At 37.2% G+C, this 15023-nt stretch overlaps 2 protein-coding genes across 2 annotated transcripts; both read left to right on the forward strand.

Annotated features, from left to right (window-relative positions):
* The first annotated feature begins 924 nt into the window (after positions 1-924).
* LOC133867034 (18.1 kDa class I heat shock protein-like) lies at positions 925-1600 on the forward strand. Its single transcript, XM_062303705.1, has one exon. The coding sequence runs from the start codon at positions 1014-1016 to the stop codon at positions 1461-1463; it is 450 nt and encodes a 149-aa protein (XP_062159689.1). The 5' UTR covers positions 925-1013; the 3' UTR covers positions 1464-1600.
* An 8299-nt stretch (positions 1601-9899) lies between these two features.
* On the forward strand, positions 9900-11682 carry LOC133865509 (peroxidase 7-like). Its single transcript, XM_062301933.1, has 2 exons — positions 9900-10213; positions 10732-11682. Exons 1-2 carry the CDS (start codon positions 9956-9958, stop codon positions 11476-11478), a joined length of 1005 nt encoding a protein of 334 aa, XP_062157917.1. The 5' UTR covers positions 9900-9955; the 3' UTR covers positions 11479-11682.
* The last annotated feature ends 3341 nt before the right edge of the window (positions 11683-15023 follow it).

Here is a 15023-nt window from a genome sequence, read left to right on the forward strand (position 1 = left end):
CAGATCGTGAAGAGCCTCAATGTGCCGAATGTACCCCAGGGTCCATGCCGTACTTCCATGGCCCACTCTTCCCGGCCGTCCGCCGCATTCCCACGCCCCTCCAAGGCCTTTTGACCTCTGCGTGTTCATCACCGACGGCGACGGTCCCTCCTGGGCCCTATCCCGTTGAAACCCCCAAGCAGTGGAACCGAACAAAAAAGGAACCGAACCGTCCAGAGAATTTTCATTATATAATCAATTATATTAATAAAAAGTAAAAGGGAACAGAAAAAAAAAAGAAGAGTAAATTTGGACGGTTTAGGACCAAACCATCCATAATTTTCTGGACGGTTTGGTCCCAAACCGTCCAGAAATTTATTTAGCGACGTTATATCCTAGACGGTTTTAAACCGTCTAGAAAAAAACCGTCTGGAATTGATTTCAGACGATTTTTTCGCATTTCTGGACGGTTTTAAATCGTCAAGAATTTGTTTTTTTTTTTTTTTTTTTTTGTAGTTTTGGGCTTTATCCTGTAAACGTATGTCATTCATTGACCGAACCAGGTAAAATCTCTTGTCTTCGTTCTATTATTTTCGTTATTGTCTTTATTTTCCTATGTGATTTATTTATTTCCATATATGTATGGTAGCCCCACTTTCTTTTGTTTTGTGATGTATGATGTATTTCCTCTCTTTCGCTTCTCCCTTCGTACAAAGAAAGAAAAGAAAGGAAAGAAAAAAGGATAGGCTTTAGCAATAGTTTTCGAGAAACTTCCAGAAGACTTCCTCAAACTCTGACTTGTGAGAATTCCAAAAGCATAGTGAAATGGATCACTCAAACTTTCTCCAACATTCTTTTCTAAGCCTAGCGTCTAGTAGCAAGATTAATATTCTATCCAGCTCCAGAAATTTCAAGAAGCTAGCCTCCTTCCAATATATATATATAGCAACATCAACAACCACCTGATCATCACCAGGAAACAAGACAGAAAACCGTAAAGCTCTCTCTCAACACATAACAAGCGAAGTACTAAGATGTCCCTATTTCAATCCCTCTTAGATCCTTTCCAAGGCTTTTTCAATAACTCGGATATCCTCATGGACTGGAAGGAAACCCGTCACGCCAACATCTTTGAAATTGATCTTCCGGGTCTTACAAAAGAGGACGTGAAGCTTCAAGTGCATGAAAACAGAGTGCTTCATATAAGCGGGGAGAGGAAAGACGTGGCAGACGACGACAAGGCCGAAAAGTGGCACTGCAAGGAGAGAAGCAGTGGCAGCTTTTCGAGGCAGTTCCGTTTGCCAGAGAATGCAAAGGTTGATGAAATTAAGGCTTCAATGCGTGATGGGGTACTTACTGTAACTGTCCCTAAAGATGAGACCAAGAAGAAGCATAAACAGCATAAGGCGGTTGACATTTCTGGAGATGAAGGACGTGGGGATCCTCCTAAAGGACTTGGTCGTTTTGTTTGCTGCAAAGCTTAAAAAACCTTGATCCGGTACTTTTATCTGTTGCCTTTGTGGATTGGTTGATGTAATTTTCTTTCTGATTATCTTGCTTCGCTGTAAATATGGATGCTTGCTTCTTCTTTTTCTTATTTTATATTGTGATTGTTTATGTTTTGCCTGTGTTGGTTAAAGTTGTAAATTTGTACTAAATATTTGAATATCAAATAAGTACATTTATTAAGCATTCTTTGGCGGCGGAAGGCCCTCTCTCTCTCTCTCTCTCTCTCTCTCTCTCTCTCTCTCTCTCTCTTTATAAAATACCCCTCCCCCCTTAAAAATTGAAAAAAGCAATACAGTTTAACACAACACTAAAAGTCACTAACGAGCACAAGCACCAAAATAGCTAGCATGTAGCGCGCGCCCGCATTCGGTTAATGAAAGGCGGAAGTAAAAATTTTCAATTTTTCGTTAAGAATTATTATATGATATATGACAAATAACAATAATAGTTAAAAGTGCCACAAACGGCACATTAGTAACTACATATTAAGAGTACTTAATTAGAACATGTTTAATTATGGATGCACTCTAAAAGATAGACATATTCAGAATATTTCGCAACAAACTAATGCACAAGAAAATTTTATCCATAATATTCTAGCAGCATATGGACCATCTTAACCTTCTTATGTATATATGTATTAACATCTATGTGATTGTAGTGTTATCACATTTACATAGGGGATTAATGAATCTACAGTTTCAGTATGCATAAGAATTACAAGTGAATTCTAACACTTCTATAAGTAGCTAATTTCTTCATAGGGTATTGATCTAATTTCTTCATACGGTATTAATGTAACTCTTTTTAGTAGTAATGGTTTAAATTGTATTTTTTCTTTGGAATTTTCTGCATATGCATGATGGTTGTATAATTTAGAGGATTGCAACTTTTTTAATGTCGGTAATCTAAGTTTTAGCACCTTTTAATTTCAACCTTTCATTAAGATTTTTTATTAAATTCTGACAGATGATATCAAAATGTCTAAAATACTCATATTTTTATTTTTTATTTTTTAAAATAAAAAATAAAAATACCCCTGGTGACCCACAGTCAAGGGTAAATTTTGTTTTGTTTTTGTTTTTATTTTATTTTTTCCAAAAAAAATTATAAATTTTAGTGGAGTATATGGGATAGTTAACCCTAAACACTAATGAAAGGAGTGAAATGAAAATGAATTGAAATATGGGATACTGATATTACAAAAATAAATAATTCGAGATTATGATTACAAAATCGTGCTTGGTAGATAAGTAAAGTTTTCCCGTTAATTAATTATATATTATGAAGGTTTTGATGATGTTTTCCATTGCTCAAGAGTTTACTTTGCCTGAAGGTAAGAGAAGCATCGTGAAGGCTTCCCATAGGATCGATAATCAAAAATTTTGTGGAATCTTGAGCATGTCAGGTAAACTGGATTTTCCTCAATTTTCTGAATTGAACAACAGTGGGCCGGGGTTGGAGTCTCGGTTCGTAGTAGCACAGCCCTGTGGAATGATACTTAGTGCTTGCTGCCACCTCTCTTTGGCTTCCCCCACCACCTGATCAGAATGTCTTTAACTTCGGACTTCAGAGATGAGAGAATGCCATGAAACTAGCAAATTCATTTTGTTCATAGTTTATATTCTGAAGCAATATATGTAACTTAATAGTATATTTTCATTGTCCTCCAGTGGAGATCCAGCGCATGAGATTGCACACATTTCAAATATAGCTCATATGGGGAACTGTATTTCCATTATTCGGGTTGTTCTATTTTCTTTTTCTTCTCCGACGATGCAATTTTTTATTTTTATTTTTTTAAAAATATTGCGGAAACAAATTACAGAAACAGGATACATTGAAAGACAAAACAAAACCAAACTAACAACTCAATAACCCAACCAAGATAGGCTACAAGCACTTTAGAACTCAGAAGGAAAATTAGGAAAGTGAAAGTCACTTAGAAATGCAGCCTGTTAAAGCCACGGCCCACTAAAATGGATAAAACAATCTGGGGTAAGAAAATCCCTATAAATTTAGATCTAGTCCGGCTCCCAATTAAGAAACCGAACAGACTAAGAAAAGGAAACTTAGATCTATTATAGCTTCCAAGGAAACCGAACAGACTAAGAAGACAAAATATTGGAAAAGCGATCTCCTACATAGACAAAGATTTTGAAGCCCAAACGGTTTGGGTAAAGCTGAAAACAACATAACAACATCAAACAGAAAAGCACAAACTAACGGAAAAAATCTATAAAACAGCAGCTTCGGCTGAGGGCGAAGCAGAGGAAGGCGGTGTGAGGAAGCTGTCCAACGCGTGGCATCCACGCGCCGGTGCGTGGATGCCGGAGGAAGAAGCAGTTGATGGCATTGGGAAGATGGGACATTGCAGGCTGGAACTGGCGGAGAAGAGAATATCTTGTTTTGAAAAAACTAATCTTCGAAACTTCACAGATCCAACAGTCGACGCAATGGATAGGACGACTGGCGAGGTGGATGATGCGACTGGTGAGGGGAGGAGACAAAAGCTGCGGTTTTATGAGGGTCCGAGATAAATCGTCAAAAACAACAACCAATAGATCTATAGAAACCTCTATAGGGAAAATGGAGTTTCTCTCTCGGAGAAGAAAGAAACTTAGTAAAGGCAATGGCTGTTGAATGTGAAGACTTTGCAAAGTAAAGAACAGAGAAAACAGAGAAAGCAAAGAATAGAGAAAAGCTGTCGCTTTTGTATATTGAAATATCTGGAATAATAATGAATACCAGAACAAGTTTCTGGATACATACAGAAAAGAGTCGGCTAACTAGAGTTGGCAACTAGAGTCATCTAACTAACTATGACATCAGCAAAAACTATTACATCCTCCTTTAATTAACCCACGTGTATAATACAGAGGAACTGATTCTATTATTGCTAACACTCCCCCTCAAGATGAAGGGAAGAGATTAACAACATTCATCTTGGAAATCAGATGAAAGAAAGGACCATGACCCAAAGCTTTAGTGAATAAATCAGCCAATTGATGTTGAGTCTTGACATGCAAGGTCCGAATTAAACCAGCTTGAATCTTCTTGTGAACGAGGTGACAATCAACTTCAATGTGCTTTGTACGTTCATGATACACAGGGTTAGCGGCTATGTGGAGAGCAGCCTGACTATTACAAAACAATAGAGCAGATTGAGGATGAGAAATATGCAGATCCTTGAGCAAACTGAATAGCCAAATTATCTCACAAGTAGTAGTTGCCATGGAACGATACTCAGCTTTAGCTGAAGATCGAGAAACGGTGACTTGTTTCTTGGATTTCCAGGAAATCAAAGAGTCACCCAAGAACACACAAAAACCAGTAACAGACTTATGAGTATCGGGACAACCAGCCCAATTCGAGTCGCAAAAAGCCTTAAGATGTAAAAGGGAATCAACAGGATAAAATAAGCCTTGAGCAGGAACTGATTTTAAGTATCTGAGAACCCGAACAGCAGCATGCATGTGAGGTTGCCGATGAGCATCCATGAACTGGCTAAGAATCTAAACGGAAAATGAAATATCAGGTCTGGTAATGGTAAGATATAGCAAGCGGCCTACCAGTCTTCTATAAGAAGTAGGATCCGGCAGTAACTTCCCAGAGGTGTGGCTAAGTTTGAGGTTGGACTCCATGGGAAAAGAAGCCGGTTTTGATGCCAATAGACCAGCATCCTCCAGAATTTCCAGAGTGTATTTCCTTTGGCAAACAGAAATCCCTTTGGAACTGCTAGCAACTTCAAGGCCAAGAAAAAATCGTAATGGACCAAGGTCTTTAAGCTTGAATTGTGTGTTGAGAAATGCAGTGAGATGAGAAACTTCCGAATTATCATTACTAGCAATAATAATATCATCCACATATACCAAAAGAGCAACAAAAGTGTCACCTTTAACTCGAGTAAAGAGAGAGTAATCGGCCTTGGATTGATGAAATCCATGCTACAGCAAAGTGGTTGAAAACTTGGCAAACCATTGCCTAGAAGCTTGTTTGAGACCATATAAGGATTTGGTGAGTTTGCACACCCGATGCTCCCTCTTGCTAGCAAAACCGGGTGGTAAACTCATATAGACTTCTTCATCAAGTTCTCCATGAAGGAAAGCATTGTTGACATCAAGTTGGTGAAGAAACCAATTCTTGGATGCAGCAATAGCTAACAAACACCGAACGGTAGAAATCTTAGCAACGGGAGAAAATGTTTTATAATAGTCAAGGCCTTCACACTGTGTATAGCCCTTAGCAACCAAACGGGCTTTGTACCTCTCAATACTCCCATCAGCCTTGAATTTAATCTTGTAAACCCAACGACAGCCAATAGCCGTTTTATGTGGAGGTAGATCAGTAAGAATCCAGGTCTTGTTCTCCTCAAGAGCACGAATTTCATCACTCATAACTTGACGCCAATGCTGATGCTTAACAGTTTGATGGTAAAATTGGTGCTCAACATTTGTGGAAACAGAAAAACAGAATGATTTATATGAAGAAGAGAGTTTATCATAACCAAGGGAGGAAGACAAAGCAAAAGGAATACCTGATGAAGATGGATGATTGGATGAACCAACATGATCAGTAAGATTGCAATGATATTGATGCAAATAACCTGGCATACATCGAGTTCTAGTAGATTTTCTTAAAGGAGGAATAGAAGGAATAACATCAGAAGAGGAAGGAACATTAGAAGGAGTAGGAGAAATAGGAGATGGAGATGGGACAGGAGAAGGAAAATGAGGGGAAATAACACGAGAAGAATCAGTGTGAATGATATAGTTGTTATCATACTCAGGTGTGTCGGGAAAAGAAAGAGGTAAAGTAAAAACACCATCTATAGTAGGAAAAGAAGAGATAACAGAATCTGGTTTTGGGGGAAAAACAATAGAACCACGAGATTGATCAAAGGGAAAAATGTGTTCATGGACAATCACATCGCAAAAAACAAAATAGGAATGAGATTGTAGATCATAAAGTTTGTATCCTTTGTGATTAGGTGAATAACCTAAAAAAATGGAAGGGCGAGCACGAGAATCAAACTTAGACCTATGTCGGGTTAAAGTTGAAGCATAGCATAAGCAACCAAAAACCCGCAAATGAGTGTAACTAGGAGGTTTGGAAAACAACATTTCATAAGGGGATTTATTATTTAAGAGAGGAGATGGAATTCTATTTATGAGATAAGTTGCTGTAAGAATACAATCATCCCAAAAAGACAAAGGCAAATGAGATTGAAAACGAAGTGCACGAGCCACATTAAGAATATGTTGATGCTTACGTTCCACCACAACATTTTGTTGGGGAGTTTCTACACAACTAAGTTGATGTAGAACTCCTTTTGAAGAAAAGAATTTAGCCATGTGGAATTCAGATCCATTATCAGAATGTAGAGTTTTAATTTTGGTTTGAAATTGAGTTTCAACCAAATTGAAAAAATTCTGAATGAATGAAGCTGCTTGAGATTTAGATTGCAATAATCCAAGTAAAACGTGAGTAATCATCAACAATGGTAAGAAAGTAAGAACAACCATTTATTTATTGAGTCGACAAAGGACCCCAAATGTCACAATGAATCAAATCAAACATTGCAAGAGAATGTGACATGCTAACAGGAAAAACCAATCTCTTTTGTCTAGGTAGAGGACATATAGAACAAAGACTATCACTAGAATCACAAGAGATGGCAGAATTATTTGTGGCTAACAATTTTATCCTAGAAGAAGGTAAATGGCCTAATCGAAAATGCCAAGGATCTGTACAAATAGTTTTAATCGAAGCAGAAAAAGAAGGAGCAGACTTGGTCGTCTATGTAAAACTTGAAGATGTTGCTGGATTTTGCACCAAGTAATACAAGCCATCTTGTAGTTCACCCAATCCAATCGTCATCCAGGTGGTTAAACTCTGAATGAAACAAAAGTTAGCAAACAAAATGAAGCAACAAGGAATAGACCTAATGAGTCTGCTAACAGACAACAAGTTGAATGAAAAAGAAGGAACACACAATACATTGGTGAGGACAAGATGGGCTGAAATTTGGACTGTTCCATTATGGGTAACAGCAGCAAATTTCCCATTTGGAAGTTTAACAGTGGTGGAAACTTTGGCAGTAATTGAAGTAAAAAAAGAAATAGAGCAAATCATGTGATCGGTGGCTCCTGTATCAATTATCCATTTGGAGGAAATAGTTGATACAGGAGATACCGAATGTCATGAAGAAAAGACAGAAAGTTTAGGATCAAGATTAAACGGATGAAAATTGAGAAAAGAAGATGGAGATATACCAGACATGTGAGGAATCAACTAATCACGATTGTCAGTAGTAAGACCAACGTGATGAGCTAAAGGAGAAGGAGCATTCTCAAGAGATGGAGGCTTAAGCATTGCAAGAAGTGTTGGCATTGCTCTGGAGTAAACTGAGGCACAATTTGAGGAGTGAACTAGGACACAAGTTGAGGAGTGAACTGGGACACAAGTTGAGAAGAAGAACCATCATCATGTGTTTGAACTTGATGAGCAGAGGAGTCACCAGTAATTCGGCTCTTAGTGAACTTAAATCCAAGAGGAAATCCATGGATTTTGTAGCATTTCTCAATGGTATGTCCAACAATACCACAATGGCTACAAGTAGGTCGATCCCTTTTGTAAGGTTGCTTGAAATTACTCTTGAAATTCTGATTAGCATCTGGTGTAGCAGAAGACCGAGATACTAGGGCAGAACTGTTCTGAAAAACGTTCTGATGAGTTGAGGCAAATTTGATCATTCTCTTCCTTTCTTCTTGAATGATCAAAGTAAACACCTTGTTCATCGGGGGAAGAGGATCATTCAACAACAATTTACCAGAGATATGGGAATAGGAATCATTCAAACCCATTAGAAATTGTAGAATATAATCCCTTTCCCGATTTTCCATAATCGTCTTAACAATTCCACAGGTGCACTTACAACCACAAGTACACACTGGAATTGACTCAAAATTTGCCAATTCATCCCAAAGTGCTTTAAGAGAGGTATAATAGGTATTGACAGAATTATTTCCTTGATTCAAATTAGAGATAGCTTTCTTTAATTCGAAGATACGGGTACCATTACCTTGAGAGAAGCGGTCTTTCAAATCCTTCCACATAATCTCAGCATTTGTGATGTAGAGAATGCTGCTAGCAATTTCCTTCGTGACGGAATTCATGATCCAAGAGAGAACCATGTTATTATATCGAATCCAATTTCTGAAAATTGGATCATCAATAGATGGCTGAGGCAAAGAACCATCAATGAAAGCTATCTTATTTTTCGCAGTGAGTGCCATGATCATAGATCGGCTCCAGGCACTGTAATTATCTCCGGTCAGGGGTTGATCAACCATAAGCGAACCAGGACTATTGCCATGGTGTAGATACAGGGGATTTGATGAAATATCATCAGAAGCAATGGCAGAATTGATAGAAGAAAAAGAGGAAGACATGGGAGGAATTACGGACTCCATGAAAATTGTGAGAGAAAAAGCTTAGAAAAGCTCTGATACCATGTTGAATGTGAAGACTTTGCAAAGTAAAAAACAGAGAAAACAGAGAAAGCAAAGAATGGAGGAAAGCTGTCGCTTTTGTATATTGAAATATTTGGAATAATAATGAATACCAGAACAAGTTTCTAGATACATACAGAAAAGAGTCGGCTAACTAGAGTTGGCAACTTGAGTCATCTAACTAAGTATGACATCAGCGAAAACTATTACATCATCCTTTAATTAATCCACGTGTATAATACAGAGTAACTGATTCTATTATTGCTAACAATGGCAGTGGCCTTTTCTTGAGAGAGAGATCGAGAGAGAGAGAGAGAGAGAAGAGAGCGTTTTCAAAATGCTAGAGCCTCTTAAGAGGCAATTGAATGCTCTAGCTTGTTAAGTGCATTTTGCAGGTTAAGTGCTTGTGGGTCAAAGTTTAAAGGAGCCCGAATGTCCATGGGCTTGGAAGGCTGATGTGGGCTTTTTATCGGGCCAACGGTATTACCTATCACCATGATCCATTAAGAAGAATGAAGTTATTAGGAAAAAATTGGAAATGCCGGCCTCTAGGAGACCTATGAAGGATATATATTACGTATAAAGAATTCTAGAAAATCATGTTGGCGCTTACATGGTTTTGAGAAATATATAATCTAACGCTGTTGACACACATAGTCAGCACAGGAGGCTTTAAGCCTCTGGCCGGTGGGATCCTTCACCACTAAAACCCAAATTCTTTATGGGTTGAAATTAAATATATAATTATTATTCTTTGCCCTTGAGAGTTGAGACTTAGTTGCTAAATCTACATGTTTGCATGTCAACCATTTGTGTGGAGAGTGCTTCTCACGTTTTCACATTTCTTTAAACGCAAGCATCAATTATCAACAACCTATAAAAGAAGACAAATTAAGACATAATTTCTATAAACCCGCACGTCTTTCGTACTAGTGAAAGAAACTCTAAGAAACATGAAATTTCTCTACTTGGCTCTCTTTGTTCTCCTTGTTCATTTGGAGTACTTATCGGCCGCTGACCCACTACTACTTGCATCTGCTAAAAAGGCTGTTTCTCGAAATCCTGCAGATTACTTGTCTTTTGATTACTACCTTAACACATGTCCGGACGCTGAAGGCATCATCCAGCAAATAGTGGGAGCCTGGATTCAGAAGGATTTCACCTTGGCTCCTAGCCTCATTCGTTTGCACTTCCACGACTGTGCTGTTAGGGTAAGAGACAGTTTTTATAAAATTAAATCAAACTCAATATTGATGAAACTATAAATCCTTTCCTCGCTTCTTCTTCTTCTTCTTCTTCTTCTTTTTTTTTTTTTTTTTTTTTTTTTGAGTTATAATTTGAAAATCAACTAATATTGAAACTGAAGAAATCATGTCGAATCATAATAAACTAGATAATTGGCTAATATGATGTGATCTATGACATCAATTTTGGTTTATATAACTCCATTATTTGTTAAAAACAACTTATAAATGCAAATGTTTTTCCAAATGGCCGACTCCAGTGGTAAAATATCACTTGGTCTTGGTGCCTCATGGAGCATTAGGTCAAAGGCTCGACCTCTTTTAGTGCAAATAATTTCTTGAGCTCACGCTTTGCATGGTGTCCTAGGGACTGACGATATTAGTTTCCTCTAATCAATCAAAAGATATGTTAAGTTGGTATATCTTCTTAAGTTTCGTATGTGGTATTTGTAATTCTTACAAAAGAAGGTTGTGCATTATTGCAGGGATGTGATGCATCCATTTTGCTGAACTACAAAGGAAGCGAGAGGACAGCTTATGTGAGCAGTACTCTGAGAGGTTTCCCAGTGATAGACGACATTAAGAAGGCCCTCGAGAAGAGGTGCCCTAGAACTGTCTCTTGCGCTGACATTCTCACCGCCGCCGCTAGAGACGCCACCGTTTTTGCCGGAGGTCCGTTCTGGCAAGTCCCGTTTGGGCGCAAAGATGGGAGAATTTCTATTGACAAAGAAGCCGAAGTGGTCCCTCAAGGGCATGAAAATGTTACTACCTTGATTAATTATTTCAAAGCTAAAGGTTTAGATATACTTGATTTAGTCGCTCTCTCTGGAGCACACACCATTGGTAGAGCTACTTGTGGTGCATTTCTGAACAGGGTCTATAACTTCAACGGAACCACAAAGCCTGATCCCTCACTCAATACCTCTTACTTGAAACTGTTGAAGAAAAGATGTCAACGCTCAACGGATCTTGTTTATCTCGATGTAATAACTCCGAGGACCTTTGACACTGTTTACTACACAAATCTTCAGAAGAAGGCAGGATTGTTAACAACGGATCAAGAACTCTATTCAGATCAAAGAACGGCTCCCTTTGTAGAAGCAATGGCATCTCAGCCCTTTCTCTTCGAGAACCAGTTTTTGGTGTCTATGGTAAAGCTTGGGAACGTCGAAGTTCTTACTAGGAATCAAGGTGAAGTTCGCTTGGATTGCAGTTACGTCAATAGTCGCTGAAGGGTTTCCATGGTCCATGTTATTTTCCGAGTTTTTCGCATTCAATAAAATTGAAGCTTGGCCTTGTGTGTCCCAAAATGTTAGACGATTACTTCGATTGGCTCCATATATGTAAGCGAGATCTTTTGTAGTGGTGCAATATGGTAAACATTATTAATTCTATTCCACTTTTTGAAGGTAATATGATGTTACACTTCATAACAACTATTAATGTTAATTTTCGTTATTATTTATAAATTACCACTTATTCCAAAAGCTTAAACTAGCTCTCATCCATAAGACTACATATAAAACGCAAGAATAATAAAAGATAAAAGGAAAATTGAAAACAGTAGAATAAGATAGTGAATTATGTATATATACATTAACATCATACAAAATTAGGAATATTCTGAAAATATATGATAGAAAATCCAGAAGGAGAGAGATACGAAAAAGAGAACCTTAGACACCCCAAAGAAAATAAATATTTCATAAAAATGGCATGAAATAACTTAAAATTGGGTTTCAGATATGATCGAAAACGATAGATTTTGAGCCCGAAAATATGCTCATGCTAATGACCATGGTGTGCGTGCCGAAAGGGCTTTCCCAATTGTTATGCGCAATTCTACTATTTTTAGCAAAAGTTATGCTTGATTTACTGTCACATGCACAGAGAACCTTTTCGCTAGGATCTCGTTGGAACGAAGTTGTATTTGTTTGAACAAGAATGGTTCTCATTCGTACGAGACTACCACATGTCAATTTTTCCATGTCAGCATGTCACGCCATCACCATGTCAATGAACCATGTTCGATGCCACATGCACTACAAGAAATTGTGCCATTAGTGACCCAAACCTCCTTGCTAATAATGGCTTATTACTGTCGACTGTGAAAAGTTGCCGCTAATAAATAACTATATATTAACATCGACAAAAATGTTGATATTGGTGTTAAAAAGAAATTAAAATTAGTGTCGACAAAATTGTTAACACTAATATGTCACCACTAATAACTTGGGCAGTTATTTTTTCCCGTGCATCGGTTAAAGTGGAAGCTATTAGCAACAACATTCTTCCATCAGCAGCGACAAAAGTCGACCCTAATAATAAAATATCAGTGTCAACACCAATATCATTGTTGATGTTATATCAATTCTTTAATTCTTTTATTAAAAAAAATTAAAATAAAAAACACATTAGCATCAACATGATCATGACCTATTATCAGTGTTGCCATTCAAGAGTCAACGTTGATAATAGGTCAATAGCGTCAAATTTTTAGGTCGACGAGATTGACCCTAAACAAATAAATAAAAACACATCAGTGTTGACATAAAAGTTAACACTCATAACCTATTATCAGTGTAGTCTCTTGAATGTCGATGTTGATAATAGGGCAATAGTGTCAACTTTTTGGGTGAGTACTAGAATGAACCAAAATAAAAATTCAAAAAAAAAAAAAAAAATTAACTGCACCATATATGGTGGTCACAATATTGACAAGTTGAAAACTAGTACCAGTAAGGGCCAAACAACTTCTTGTCTCATAATTGAGAAAGGAAATATTTGGTTGTCTCTTTCACAGATACAACACAAAATCCAAACATTAAATACCTCTCCATGAGGGGTTCTTGTTCTATCTCACAATGTCTAGAGACCTCAAAATGTCATAGATTAAGACATTCAATAAGGGTGTACAATACTCAAATTACCAAAGTCCCTAACTAATTGATGGCTTTTCAAAGTACACTTCGTAGACATGTTATGTTTTCTTTCTTCTACAACATCATTGATTGAGATAATTTTTTGAGCATCCTCCGATTGGAGGAAAGGACAAGCCCCAAATCCTTGTCTCAAAACAATTGTGATCTTGTCTAATTCGATCGACCATGATAAGATTGAATGATCAATCGAACTCTATAGATTTTGTATTATCCTTGTGTACTAGCTTGATAGAATATTTGATCAAACGTCCGATTGGTCCTTGTGCATTAGTCCAATCAAATGATTGATCAAAATTGAAACGACTAAAGGTTCGATTGAAAGTTTGATAGATCCTAGTGCATTAGTCTGATCTATAGTGATACGATCAAATGATCAATCTAACATTTAATCTTGTCAAGTTCGATCGGTCATTTGATCTTATCATGATCGATTGGACTAATGCACAAGGATAATACAAAATTCATGATCGATTGGACTAGTGCACAAGGATAATACAAAATTCATAGAGTTCAATTTATCATTTGATCATATCACAATCGATACGACTAATGCACTAGGATCGAGTAAATGTTCGATCGAACCTTTAATTGTGTAAAGTTCAATTGATCATGTGATCGTATCAAGATTGATCATTCTAAAGGACTAGTATGATCATCGTTTGATCGAACCATCAATAGTGTCAAGTTTGATTGAACCTTCGATCTTATCATGATAGTGGTGCATAAAGATCGATCTTATCAAATGATCCAAATTACTGACTAATTGATGTACTTATTATAATACACTTTGCAAACATGTCATGTTTGCTTTCCTCTACAAGATCATTGATTGTGATAATTTCTTGAGAATCCTTCCATTAGAGGAAATGACAAGGCCCAAATTCTTGTATCAAAGCAACTGTGATCTTATATTGTCCGATCAGTCTTGATACAATGAAATGATCAATCAAATTTGACACAGTTGAAGGTTTGATCAAATGTCCGATCTATCATGAAAAGATCAAATGATCGATTGAGCTCTATGGATTTTTGTAGTATCGTTGTGCACTGTTCAATTGTGGTACAATTGAAGGATTGGTCCTAGTGCACTAGTATGAATGATCATGATAAGATCGAAAGATTGATCAAACTTGACACGATTGAAGGTTCGATCCAACGTCTGATTGATCCTAGTGCATGAGTCTGATCGATCATGACACAATCTAATTATCAATTGAACTCGTGAAGATTTTGTATTATCCTTATAAACTAGTTGGATCCAAAGATTTGATTGACCCTAAGATTGTATCAACGTCGATTGGACTATTGTGTTGAGATGATACAAAACCAAAGAGTTCGATCAATACTTCGATCTTATCACAATCAATCGGACTAGTACACAAGGATCGATCCTTCGATCATACCATGCTTGGACTAGTGCACAAGGATAATAAAAAAGAGGGTAAATGTATCATAAATCCCCGAGTCAACGAGTGATTTGAAACCGCTCCATCACTTTTTAAAAATCAATTTTTACTCAATTTTTTTTAAGGATTTGAAAGCGGTCCTTTCGTGTGTTTTTCGTCTAAAATTTTGACATTCATTAGTGCCACGTCAGCCCTTTTGCCACATCATCTTAAAATAATATATTTTAAGTGTTTTATAAATTAAAATTTGAAAAATTAAATCTAGAAAAAAGAAGAAGAAGTTAGGAGCATCCCACCATTGGCAGTGGCCTGTGGTGGGGTGCACCCCTATATCTCTCCCTCTCTCTCCATTTTTCTCTTATTTCCTGGCTCTCGCAGGCATGAGACCTGTGCGTTCTGGAGCAAGTCTCTACTATCAACTGCTCTTCT

Source organism: Alnus glutinosa, chromosome 4 (assembly GCF_958979055.1).
Source record: "Alnus glutinosa chromosome 4, dhAlnGlut1.1, whole genome shotgun sequence".
NCBI classification, from domain to species: domain Eukaryota; kingdom Viridiplantae; phylum Streptophyta; class Magnoliopsida; order Fagales; family Betulaceae; genus Alnus; species Alnus glutinosa.

What these genes read in the sequence shown, in the direction of transcription:
- LOC133865509 (XM_062301933.1), top strand. Translation starts at nt 9,956, where the DNA reads ATGAAATTTCTCTACTTGGCTCTCTTTGTTCTCCTTGTTCATTTGGAG. An exon ending in TCCACGACTGTGCTGTTAGG is followed by an intron (nt 10,214 to 10,731) that starts GTAAGAGACAGT and finishes GCATTATTGCAG; the next exon opens with GGATGTGATGCATCCATTTT.
- LOC133867034 (XM_062303705.1), top strand. Translation starts at nt 1,014, where the DNA reads ATGTCCCTATTTCAATCCCTCTTAGATCCTTTCCAAGGCTTTTTCAAT.